The sequence below is a fragment of the Gossypium hirsutum genome, chromosome A11 (genome assembly GCF_007990345.1).
Source record: "Gossypium hirsutum isolate 1008001.06 chromosome A11, Gossypium_hirsutum_v2.1, whole genome shotgun sequence".
Classification (NCBI taxonomy): Eukaryota; Viridiplantae; Streptophyta; class Magnoliopsida; order Malvales; family Malvaceae; genus Gossypium; species Gossypium hirsutum.
Genome location: NC_053434.1, coordinates 17,710,295 through 17,723,808, shown reverse-complemented (window position 1 = coordinate 17,723,808; position 13,514 = coordinate 17,710,295). Strand labels below are relative to the sequence as shown.

General features: G+C 31.2%; 1 protein-coding gene across 3 annotated transcripts; it reads right to left on the bottom strand.

Moving 5' to 3' along the window:
* Nucleotides 1-8,927: 8,927 nt before the first annotated feature.
* LOC107922770 (uncharacterized CRM domain-containing protein At3g25440, chloroplastic) lies at nt 8,928-12,243 on the bottom strand. Of its 3 annotated transcripts, none has more exons than XM_016852931.2 (4): nt 11,960-12,243; nt 10,806-11,130; nt 10,208-10,615; nt 8,928-9,818 (listed from the first exon to the last, which is right to left on the bottom strand). In XM_016852931.2, the coding sequence occupies exons 1-4, from the start codon at nt 12,073-12,075 to the stop codon at nt 9,282-9,284; spliced, it is 1,386 nt and encodes a 461-aa protein (XP_016708420.1). In that variant the 5' UTR covers nt 12,076-12,243; the 3' UTR covers nt 8,928-9,281. The 3 variants fall into 3 exon arrangements, with proteins under 3 accessions (XP_016708420.1, XP_016708419.1, XP_040937185.1); XM_016852930.2 differs by having other exon boundaries at nt 10,806-11,133; nt 11,960-12,237; XM_041081251.1 differs by having other exon boundaries at nt 10,806-11,108; nt 11,960-12,234.
* Nucleotides 12,244-13,514: the final 1,271 nt, after the last annotated feature.

Genomic DNA, 13,514 nt, shown 5'->3' with positions numbered 1-13,514 from the left:
GTTTGATAAATATAGATTTTAAATTATAAAAAATATATATTCTATATTTTATCATTAATTTTTAAATATTTCATCCTATCCTAAACAAAAGTTAAATTTTAAACGTAAAATTTTAAAAGGTAGTATAATGTTTTAAGACTTTTATATTGATGGGAGAGTGATTATGTTTGATATGGTAAAATATATTAACTTTTTTAATAATGTAACATTCCTTTTAAGGTTAATTCGTAAATATAAAAAAAAGGAAAATCTATAACTATGGATAAAATGTAGGGTAAACTGTAAAAATAGTCAACCGATTATTAGTGTGTTTCTATTTTGATCACTCATGTTTAAAAATTTTTATTTTAATTATTAACATTATCAAAATTTAATACTTTGGTCATTCCTCCGTCAAATTACTAGCGATGACTTTTTTTATTGATATAATAACAAATTTAACCCTTCAATGTTTACGGATTTTATCAATTTATTCTCAATTCTAGAGAATTCAACAAATTTAGTCCTCAAATATATACATTTTGTCAACTCAGTTTTACTTTTTAAAAATTCAAAAATATTTAAAAATAAAAATATTTATTTAAATATTTATTTTTTCATAAAATACATAGGATTTAATAAAAATATATACAAATTATAAATAAATGACTACATTTTTTTGACATGAAAATTATTTCTTAAAATAATGCTTTAATAAATAATATATATTTAAAAAAACCACAAACAAAACTTAAATAATATGCAAACTTTTCCTTTTTTTTTTAATTTATTTTATAAATAATAAATTTCATTATACATTCCTCATCAAATTTTTCAAGCACTAGGCACCACCTTCGTCCACAACCGCCTACATCAATAACCCTAACTCTAGACTCCTCGATCATGTCCCCAATCATGTCCGCCTTTAAGCACAACCTCAAATGTAATAAACTCATTTTGGGCAAAAACTTAAAGACATCGATTATCACTCTTTTCGACCTAAGGTTGCAATTTTTAACCCAACCTAAACATAATGACTGTTAATGTTAGGAAAGAGAAAAATTGAATCAGCGTAAATCTTCTTCATGGTTCCCCACTTAAATTTTTTTATTTATAAAATTAGTATCTAATAAATAAATTTCATGTTAGAAAATAAGAAAAATAAATATTCATTTATTTATAATTATATATTTTTTGTAATTTTGTAATTATTTTTATTAAATCTAATGTATTATTCTCGAAAAATAAATTTTTAATTTTTTTAAAATGTTTTTTTTAAAGAATCAATACTAAGTTGACAGAATGTATAAAGTTGAGGACTAAATTTATTAATTTTTTTAGATTTAGACTAAATTGAGAATCTGTAAACATTGAAGAGCTAAATTTATTATTATGTCAATAAAAAACTAACATCGTTAATGTTTTAATGAAGGAGTATTAAATTTCAATAACGTTAGTAATTAAAATAAAAATGACTAAAACAAAAATATGTATATTGTTATTGTTTGCCTTAAAATGTAAAATACATGAACACTGTAAATGTTGGGATTTGAGGCTTTGACAAGTCTTTTGCTTGAGAGTGAGAGGAAGGGGCTGATAATTATTATGAAGAGTAGATGTGAGGGGATTCGAACCACCAACCAACGCTTAAAAATAATTTACTTGCAAGCATAGTACCACTTAGCCTATGTGATACCATATTTGTAGGTCGGTGGGCTATAAGTCTTGTTTAGTGGTTCGAGTCACACCACACTTAGGGGTGTGCATAATTCGGGTAAAACCGAAAAAATTCGGTTAACCAACCGAATTCGGTTAATCGGTCGGTTAACCGAATTTTTTTGGTCGGGGGTCGGTTAATTTTTTTATAATTTTTCGGTTAACGGTTAATTCGGTTCGAAACCGGTCGGTTAACCGAAAATATTAATAAATAAAATTATCCAACCCAACCCAAACTCAATTACCCAACCCAATAAAACTAAAACTAAAGTTTACCCAATTACCCAATCCAATAAAACTAAAACTAAAAGACAACCCAATTTACTAAAGTCTAAAACCCAATTTACTTTAATAATTTATAAATTTTTTAAATTTTAAAAATAAAAAATAAAAAAATTCGGGTATTTTTCGGTAATTCGGTTAATTCGGTTAATTCGGGTAATTCGGGTAATTCGGGTAATTCGGTAATTCGGGTAATTTTTAACCAAAAATAAAAAATACATAATTTTCGGTTAATTCGGTTAACCGATCTTATTAACCGAAAAAATTTCGGTTCGGTTAAATTTTTTTTAAAAAAAATCGGTTCGGTTAACGGTTAAAATTTTTGGAAGGTCGGTTAATTCGGTTATAGTAATTTTGGGTCGGTTAACCGGTCGGTTAGCCGAATGAACACCCCTAACCACACTCAACAAACTTCATAATTATTCATATACCTTATGCTAATACTTGTCCTGAGTCTTACAGGTACAATCAACAGGAGTCGTTCAAAACTCTCAGTAACGAGAATTTTAAGTTATAGAAGGTGAGGTTTTTGATATTGGATTTGATAAATATCAAATATGATAATTGTCTCGAATCTTATATGTACCACCAATAGGTGTCATTTGAAAATCTTAGTAAAATGAGATTTTTGATATTAGATGTGACACATATCAATGCAATAAATTGTTTTAAAGCCAATCACAATTGGCTTATCAAAATATTAAAAAAAAATCATTTATTTGATTTGATTAATTGTAGATACCACCAATAAGCGCCTTTCAAAACTTTTGATATTAGAAAGTAAAATAAGGTTTTTGATATTAGATTTGATAAATATCAATGCAATAAATTGTTTCAAAGACAAATTTAGTTGATTTATTAAAATATGACAAAATAATTTATTTGGCTTCATCAAAACATTTACTATTTTTAGGGAAAAAAAAATAAAACATGTGAGGAAAATATTTTCTCTCTACCAAATCCAATTTTTAGAAGAAAAAAAAACATATAAATGCATAATTTTCGATAACTTTTTATTATTAATATCATTTAATTTCTATTTATGATATCTATCTATATAATAAATATAATATCTATGTATATAAGTGATTGAATTTATCTAATTCATTTCTATAAGGAGGTAGCGATTAAAATAAATGATTTATTGAGAATAAATAAAATAAAAAAATGTAAAATTGTACAATAAGAAATAAAACTTTCGACTTTAGTTATTCTATTATATTGCCATTTTTTTAAAATATTATATCACAAATATAATATGATTACAGACAAGTAAATACTATCTCGGTTAGTGGAATCAAATGTATTTAATTAATTTAATTGAATCTAAGTTTAAAATCAAATTAAAAAAATAATTTTGAAATTAATTTATACAGTTATTGAAAATAATTAATTTATGAATTAATTTAAGATTGTTTTATAATAATATTTTATTTTATTAAATTTAATGATTTACTCTTAATTTATTTTCAGATAGTTATTGGTATCTCTCAACTTATTTTTTAAAAAAGATGTTGTAACAACCTAATTTTGGTGAGGTCGGAATAGTGGTTTCGAGACCACAAATTCAAGTTAAAAATAAAAAAATAATTTTATTTTATTTTATGATTGGCATCATGATAGGAAGGTCATATGAAAAATTTGATACGAAAATTTTATCGATTGTGTGGTTAGTTAGGTGAAGGACTAAATTGCATAAAATGCAAAATTTAGATTCTAGTAGCTATATCTATCAAATAGATATGAAATCCAACACTTAAGGTCCTTATATGGTAATTAGACCATTGAAGAGTAGTTAGTAGATATTTTAATGACTATCCATGGAAAAATTAGAAAAGGCAAAGGACTAAATTAAAAATCACTAAAATTAAAAGATGGAAATTAAATAAAAAGAAATATTCATCTAATTTCATATCATCTTCCCCAAAATTTCTATGGAAACCTTAGGAGAGAGGAAGACAACTTACCAAGTTTGAAAAGGTATGAAATCAAGTCTCGTTTTTAATGATTTTTATATTTTTGAAACTGGGATAGTCTAATCTCTCTATTTAGGGGATTAATTTGAAAAGTTATCAAGGTATGAAATTTGGGTCATGGATGAATATGCTGAAAATTAGAAATTTATGGTAGAAAATAAAAAAGTTATTCATAGATAAACAACTTTAACAAAACAATTTTTGATGAAAACTTGATTTAGGGACTAAAATGAAAAATGGTAAAAACCCATGAAAAATTCTGAAATTTGTGAAAAATGTGTGTTGTAAATGTTGTTTATAGATTTCAACTAGGCTTGGAAAGAGGGTTAAATTTCATGAATTTTATTTTCCGAGCCTAGGGACGAAATCAGAATTTTTGAAAAGGATAGGGGCAAAATGGTAATTTTTTCTAGGATACAATAGAATGCAAATTTATATGAAATGTGATAGATTAATAGTTAAATTTATCCATATAGATCTAGAAAAACCAACTACGGAACTAGATTGAGGAAAACAAAAGGTTTCAGATTAGTTAAAATTCAAAAACGAACCATTTTCAAGGTAAGTTCGTGTAACTTAAAAATGTATGTTAATATGCTTGAATTGAATTGTATGATTGTGTTGTTATGTGAGAGATGATATATATACATGATGAAATAGTTTTAAGTTGTGTAATATGGACAAATTATCGTGTTCCGGTCGAATGTTGAATTTTGATGGGTTGAAAATAATAGCGCATATGTTACAAATAGAATTTAGCCTAGACGGGTAATTCTAGTGTAAGCCCTCTTGAGTTAGGTTATAAATTGGATTTAACTCGGACGGTTAATCCATATTAAGCTCTTTAGAGCATATGCTACGGATAAGATTTAGCTTGGACTGGTAATCCTACGATAAAATGTACGACTCAAGGGTATGCCTTTTCATTATGTACCCAATGGGTATTTTTGCACATGTGTATATTACCCGAACATCCATCAAAATTTCAATAGTTCGACGGAAAAGACTCTTCAAGAGCACAAAGGTGAAATTAATGGAAGCTTGTAATCTGATGAGCTCATCTATGTTTATTTCATATTCATATGAGATTATGTGACTAACTTGTTTGAATAAGTGTATGTGTTTAGGTAACTTACCCAAAATTGATGGAATATGTATTTATGTGTGCTTGTGTTAATAAATAAGACCGATAAGTTTATTTCCCGTTATATGGGCTTACTAAGCATAAAATGCTTACTCCGTTTATTTTTCCCTATTTTATAATGCTCAAAGCTCGCGAAGGTTGGAAGTCGGTCGGAGCAGTCATCACACTATCCACTATCTCATTTTGGTATAAATAGAAATCTCATTTTGGTATAATGGCATGTATAAGCTTAGTTGGCCAATGAAGGCTTGTAATGGTTGTTTTGTAACCTAACCATTGGAGTGACTAATGATGGTCTAAGTTTGGCTATTTTAAAGTGGTGTTTTGATAATCACATAAGTGCTTATTATGTGTTGGTTTGATGAAATTGTGTTAGCATACGAGTTTATGACATGAGTAAGTTTATATCTATTGATGCATGAGATAATACTCTATGATTGATGTCAAATTTTCTTGTGAATATGATGTTGGATTGGTGGATATATGTTTGTGAGTTTTAGTGTAGGAAAATGGTAGGTTTTGGGTGACAAATGAGGCAAGGAAATGGCCTTATTTTGTCCACATGGGCGTGTGTCTTAGCCGTGTGTCCCATGGGCATGTGGTCCGATCGTGTGTCCCTTGCATCTTAAAAATGAGAAACAAAATGCCCAGACTTGGGCACATGGGCAGAGACACGGGCGTGTGTCTCAGCCATGTGGGTGACACGGCCTTAGACACGGGCATGTTACACGGCCGTGTGAAAACTACACCTAAATTTCGAAAATAAAAATTTGCCACACAGCCAAGTCACACGCCATTCAATTTCTTCATGCTTTAAAAGTCAGAGAGTTACACGGGTTAGGGACACAGGCGTGTGTAGTACACGGCCTGACCACATGGGCGTGTGAGCCCTGCACCTAGGAAAATTTTTGGAATTTCGCAAAAATTTCCTAAGTCCCCGATTTAGTCCCGATTTGATTCCAACACTTGTTTTAAGCCTCGAGGGTCCATATAAAGGACGACATGTATGATCTCGGTAAATGAATAGTAATTTACGTAAATTAATTGAAAAATTATTCTGAATGTTTCGGTAATACTCTGAAACCCTATTCCGACAACGGATAAGGGTTAGGGGTGTTATAGATGTAGGGTAGGGAAACATTAAAAATGAAAACCTTTTATGGCAATAGGTAAATTTTAATTTATTTGGTATAAGAATTAGTAGTTTTAAAGATTATTTACATACTTTTGCATACTCGAATTATAACCGATTATTCGACTTATGAGCTTAAGTTTAAAATTTGAAAATTTTTTAAATGTTAACTTTAAAAAGTAATTACATGAATCAATTGAGGCTAAGTTAATTTCATGTGTCGGAAACTATAGTTTTGCTAGATACATCGTTAGGTTTAAACAACTAACAATTGGTGTGGCTAAATTCAGCCTAAATGAGAGTTGAAATATTATCAAATTAAATTTTGTGCAATAGAAAAAGAAGAACAAAGATACAGTGCCCTACTATGTACAAGAGGGGGCTAATCATAACAACATCTAACATAAAAACCAAGTCCTTATACATGCCACTCACTTGTGTACGCTTAACTTATACATGTTAACTTTTCGAAGGTGATATCTTGATAGTGTGATGCTGCCTCCGATGATCTCCAACCTCGAGCCGACCTGACAACACTAAAAGAAATGGAAAGGAGGGAGTAAGCTTTATGCTTAGTAAGCTTGCATGAAAAATAATAAGCAATATGGCATCATTAGAGTCTCTGCGTTTTGGCAATATGCTGAATTGGAAGGAGTGGGACCTATGTGAAGATGATGAGCAAGTATTGAAATTCCCCAGCCTTCGTTTTCTTTCAATCAGAGAATATCCTCTATTGCTGGGAAGGTTGTCAATCATCCTTCAATCCTTGCAGAAGCTTGAAATCTACGAGTGTAAGAGACTGGTAGTTTCAATATCAAGTTTTTCCTTGCTGCGTAAATTAAGGGTTGAGGTGATCCCTATTTATTGTTGCTACCCGTTACACCCAATAGCCAATATTTATCTAAACGGACGATCAAGATCAATTCTAGTTTGAAATATCTATGCTAAGGTAATTTAGCTACAGTAAGGCGGTGGAGAGCCTCTTAGAGGCTTTTAGAGTCTTTTTTGGGCATCAAATAATCTGTCTCTTGCACCTTTCAGATGCCTCCTCCATGTGAACCTGACAAGTTCTTCTAACCTTGTTCCTGAGCCTAGCAAATCAAGTGACTAAATTGGGCCCTAAAGTGTGGAAACCTCGATCTAAGATGAAAAATTTGATTGATTAAATGCCTGAATGATGGTGAACTGTGTCATTAAGTGGTTCAAATTAATGACTTTTCTAAGTTTTGTATTTTGCTAGACTTGAGAAAGCTCTTACTTAACATATTTCATTTTGGAAAGGACTAATTAGATCATTTTTCTCCGTACAATAAATTAAGTAGTAGAACCTCAATATTGAGTTAGGCTTTGCGAGTTGATTTGAACATTAGTTATTTATAAGGTTTTGGAAAGGATGAAAAAGAAAATTACAAACTGAATTTATACAAATAAAAAATTAAATAAGATGATGTCATTTATTCAAATAACAACAAAAAGGTAACAAAAATCATTTAAAGAATAAAATAAATTTAAATTTTAAAAATGAGATAAAAATGATAGACTAAAGCTAATCGAGGAAGATTTGGTCAAGTTCATATTGTTAGTATGCCACCTTCAAGTATGGGGTGGAGGAACAACACGAAACTTGATCAAAACTCAAATCGTTAATAGTTATTAAAATATTTAAAATGAGTAAAATTAATATTATTATGAGTGAAAGGAGTTAAATTTTCTCATAATTGCTTTGTTCTTGAGATGATTAGAGACCCTTGGTAGTCCACACTATTTTGTATATAGTGATTATCCGGTGAGGGTTTAAAGGGTTCATGATGTCGCTTATGTAGTTGCTTATTGTTTGAATGTATTCATAGTCGCTAAACTTTCCATCATTCTTCTTCTTTTTCTTCTTATATCTCATTTATCTTTTTATTTTTCTTTTCAGTTTCAGTCAGATTCAAAATTTCTGTACAAATAGGAAGAATAAAGTTATTTCAGTTTCGCTTGCCGGCAGCTTTCTCATAAGATAAAATATTTTGTAGAAAAAAGAGCATAATGGAGAGAAAATCTAATCAAAGGGATAGATTCAGTAAATTTTGATGAGCAGGAACTGGCTGGTCACGAGCTTTCAGACAACATTGATATATGCTTGGGAGAAGTTGGCAAGATCATAGAAGAGTCTGGCGAGAGTTTGCCTTTGTTTGCCAATGCTGTGGAATCGTATATAGGCATAGAGAGTTCAAGTCAAGAGATGACGCAAAGGAATTTTACGTTGTTCATGGCAGACGCATTGGTTTTAAAGTGCGAATCCACCACAATTGACGTTCAAGGGATGGGATTAAAGGGTTTGTTACCAAATTTGTAAAGATTCAATGTATAGAAAACACAAGGTTCTTCCTCCCCCACCTATCACTGGCTCCAAGGGATGGGGTTAAAGGGGCTGTTACCAGATTTGCAAAGGAGCATAATCACAGAATAATTTGATCAGCCGTCTAATTGCAAATCAAGGTGCATATAAGATTAGCTTTTACTGGTTCATGATATTACATCGGTATAAATGAGATGATGGAAAAGTAAGGATCGAGATTGGCGAGCCATCACTCTTTCAGGTTTCGTACCTAATCAAGTAGGAATAGAACTGTAGGCATGCTCAAGTAAGAGACTAAGTAAATGGTCCTTAATGTTTTCTTCCTATAATGGATTCTTTCTTTCAAGCAAATTGTAAATTCATAAACCTTCTGAACGAAATTATATCAGAACCAAGTGTTTGTACAATTATGAAGGAAAATATTAAGTTGCTTTCTCTGAACCTAGATAATATCAATACATGGCAATTTGAAGAGACGGGTATACAATAGCAACGAGAAACTTGAGGTTGAGAAATTTGACATGCTTTTACACGTTCTGCCTGCTAGAAAAATGTCGCACATGCACATCTCTTTCTACCGAAAAATGTCGCATTGCAACTTTTCCATGCATTAAGTGCTGTCTACGCAGTCAAGCCTCAACAGGGGAAGCAAGAGTAAATGTACATATGCAACATCTATTTTGAGAATTACACTAATCACGAATCTTCCTAACTCCTCTTTTTCTTTAGGAGTGAAGCAGCACGTAAAAATATCCGATCTACCTCATCAAAGTTTGGAGAGTTAACATCTTCCTCAGATGTCACAGGGACTTTAGAGCCCATTGTTATTTGGCGTAAGTGCTCCTCAAAATCTTCGGGTTCTCCATCACTTTCTACTGGAAATTTCTCAAATTCATCCAGAAAAAGTGGTTGTTCTTCCCTCTCCTCTGTCTCTGCGTCAGACTCAGTCTCAAAAATATCTGACAGGTCCTCAGATTCAGAAGCCAAAAGCAAATCTGTTTTGGATTCATTTTCTGTAAGTTCCTTGCTCTCATCCAAAAATTCTTTCAATTTATTTGAACCCTCCAGTGGCGTGCTTGAACTCTTCCCAGAACCCACATTCTGATCATCAGCGTTTGGCACATGTTCCACAGGATTGAAGTTGTTTGCAGCTTGAGCACGTAGCAACTCGAGATCCTGCTCAAGCTTTGGGATGTACTTCCTAACAGCTCTAAGGCCATCCCTATATTTGGATTTATCCAGAGCCTGTACAGCAGGAATGAACAGAGGCAAATTTAAACAATCAAATATGGAAATCAAAGACATCACAACCTCTCTGCTGGCAATCAACCAAATGGGAGCTTAAATAGTAACATGCTTGATCTTGTATTAAGAGAACATTCACAATGCTGGGGTTAAACCATATAGCGGAGATACGAAAATGATCTCAAACAAGAGAACACTTTTCCAAGATATGGAAATTAGTACAAAGTGACTAGGGTGACAACCATCACATGTTTTCTTTACGGGAGAAATTAGAAGAGTCTCATATTAAGGAACTGTTTGTAAATTGTATGCTAGTGATCCAGGATTCTTTAGATTCTCAATACTAGGGTGAAAAACAGAACGAAGCAAAGATAAGGAGAGAAGAAAACCTTCTTTCTAGAAAGTGTGACCCGGGGTGACATAATCTCTGTTGGTGGCTGAGAATAATTCTTTCCTCTGTACATAATTATTGTATTATCTTCATGAATGTCGAGCACAATCCCACCTGTCAATCTTGCTAGCTCAGCAGCAATCTCCTTGACTTCCTCCGGTGAGAATGTTTTAACCACCACCTTCAAAGTCTGATGTTTCTTCCAGTGGAGGTGCATGTTCAAAATTACACCCTGGTAAATTCCCCGTCTACCTACTGGCACATAATTTTTGCACTTGAGGCCCATCTTCAAAAAGAAAAAGTGCTCTTCTGGAGTCAATATTTCTGGATCATGGGTTGTTTCCGATGATTCTGTGGGTTCAATCTTATTTAATGCTGTAGCAAGTCTTTCTTCTTTCTTCCGAGCCTGAAGAACAATTGGAGAAAATGCACGTGAAAAAAGTTTAAAACAGAAGAACCTTTAGGTACTAGCTGATATAAGACTATCTAAGCAAACCCAACTTCAAGCTCGATCTCTCACGAGAGAGAGAGAGTAGTGGCTTGAAATTACCAACCAAATTAATATGCAAGCATTTTAGAAGAAAAACTGGGAATACCTTTCTAAGTTTGTAAAGAATTTTTTCTTCAGCTGTCATTCTTTCATAATCTTTCTTCTTCTTCCACCTGAAAAATTTCAACCACCTTACTACAGCTCGTTTACCCTTTAATTTCTTCCTCTTTGCCTTAAGATTACCACTATAAGCATCCTTGATGCTAGAAACTCCCTCGGAATGGTTGACTGTCCCAACAACGTTTTCAGAAGCATTCAGAGATGGAGCTGAATGAATCCAGACATGCCTCTCAAGCAGAAACCTCTTTCTGTCATAGGTTGGGGAAAAAGCTTGCTGTGGACCAAAAGCCTTGCACATAACATCAACCAAACTACTGCATAGTTAGTACATTCGAATTTTTTCAGGATTTCTTTCTTTTCTAGTGAAATTTTCAGATGCACATACACAAATGGACACACGCGCAAATGATATATTAAACACATTCTTCAGCAGGGCTAAAGCCTGGAAGGCTTCCATCTAACTGGTTATCTGATAAGTTTTATCAGTATGTTTCCCAGAAAACAGACAATGGGCTTCTGAAAACTAGGGGGAAAAAGCATATAACAAAAATACAACAGGATCCATACATTAAAGGCAATAAGATCATTTGAAAAATGGACATCATAAAGCCATTCTCCATTCTATGAAAGCAAAGGAGTAAAAGCTAATAAGGCTTTACAATGAAACCAAAGCCAAAGGGTTCTTAGTTGAATCCAATTAAATTTGTTAAAGATTATAATATAAGGGACATCAAATTCCCACTAAACCTTCTAAGATATCATATATTTACAACAATCAAAAGTTCAATGTTGCATTAAGTTTTGTGAACATGAACTGTAACTCCAATGGAGATGAAAGCAACCCATCAAATACGAGCCCCAAAGATTACCCATTTCATGTTGAAAATCATCCCAAATTGCCAAAGACGGCCAAGCTCTTTTTTTATATGAACAGAAAAACAGAAGTGGGTTTGCTTCAGTGAATTAACACATTTCTTTTCAAACAGAATGGCATTGGAACAAAAAAAAGAACCCTATTACCGGATTGGGAAACTGATGGCAGCTGAGAAACTATTAAAGAATAAATCCATAGCCAAAGAAAAACAAAAACAGATTCAACTCCACTAAAAGACATAAAAGAACAAATACAAAGAGAGGTACCTGGCTTTGGGAAGGGACGCATTTGGGGTGGAAATGATTGAATTAGAGAAAAGAATCATGAGGCTATGAGATTTTCGGAGACCCACTGAAGCTGAAAATAAAACCCTACCCGCCATTTCTATGTCTCTCTTCTTCACTCCGTCCGGATCTCATCTCAGATCCTGCATTCGGCTTTATAATTATAAGCTCTGAACCGGTTTAATACCGGCCCGCACGCACGGTTAGTAAAGGGTTGCGCCGAACCTTGGAATTCCACTCGAAATTTTAGACGGTTCGAGTAAAAGAACCCGAAAATAAGTTTGGGAAAAAATTAAGTTCATCTAAACATAAGTTGGGATTTAGCTCAAATATTCAATCATTTTTAAATTTATAATATAAAATATTATATATAATAAGTGAATTAATATTTCTTTATATCATTAATATTTTAATATTTTAATAATTAAATTTATCAATATAATTATATTTGTTATATATGTAAATTTTCGAAACGATCTAATATATTATCTTTACCATATCAATCTAAAATGCTATATATATTAATATTTATTGAATGATAGAAGTTTCTAATTTATATCAAATTTGACATAAATGATTTATATGAATAAAATATAAAATATAAGTGTTTGATAATTAAAATATTAATCATACAAAAAATACAAAATAATGTAAAAGATCCTTCTTTGTAATAATAATATATAATACTATAATGTAGAAATTAATATATAACATGCTTATAAAAGTATATAAATCATTAAATATTAAATTAAAAATAATATAAATATTTTTTATAAATTAAACAAAAATATGGGTAAGTCTAAAAGTCACTTGAATTAATCATTTACAAATATGATTAGGTTTTATCATCGTTTTAGGCTCATATTTTAAGTTCAAGCCGAATTTAGATAAATATAAAGTATGTTAATCTAATATCATGCTTAAACCCGATCTAAACTTAATCTCAACCTAACACATGAACATCTTTAATCATTATTAAATATTCAGATCTGATCTCTAAAACTTAATTTCTCCTTCCCCTAATATTGAAAACACACCCCAAGCCTCTTAAGTCCTAACCTTTAGATTAAATCTTATAATCTTTCAATTTTAACTTAAACCAAAGCTGGTACAGTCTTATCCTTTAAGAATTAAATAAGCATCATACTTCACCATGAATTTAACCATCTACTATTTGCACCTTTGCTTATTCTTACAAATTAGTTTCGGTTAAAGTTTAATTGAAAGGTTTTAGGGTTTAATTGAAGATTTGTTGTTTCAAAAATAAAATGTGATGTAATTTAAACGTTATTTTAATAAAACAAAAGGTTAGTTTGGTGTTATGTTTTGTTTTTTTTTAATGTTATGTAATATAATTTAATATTATGTTAATAATTTTTTTTGAATTTATTGGTAATTCTTTCTAATGTTTGCTATAACACGTTGAATAAATTCAAGTTAATTGAATTAAATAAATAGATCATATAAAATCTAATTAAAAACATATTATATACATTTAATCTAAGAAAAATATATACAATCATTTGTTGCATAAGGG

What these genes read in the sequence shown, in the direction of transcription:
- LOC107922770 (XM_016852930.2), bottom strand. Translation starts at nt 12,075, where the DNA reads ATGGCGGGTAGGGTTTTATTTTCAGCTTCAGTGGGTCTCCGAAAATCT. An exon ending in TTCTTTACAAACTTAGAAAG is followed by an intron (nt 10,616 to 10,805) that starts GTATTCCCAGTT and finishes ATTGTTCTTCAG; the next exon opens with GCTCGGAAGAAAGAAGAAAG. An exon ending in TCACACTTTCTAGAAAGAAG is followed by an intron (nt 9,819 to 10,207) that starts GTTTTCTTCTCT and finishes CCTGCTGTACAG; the next exon opens with GCTCTGGATAAATCCAAATA.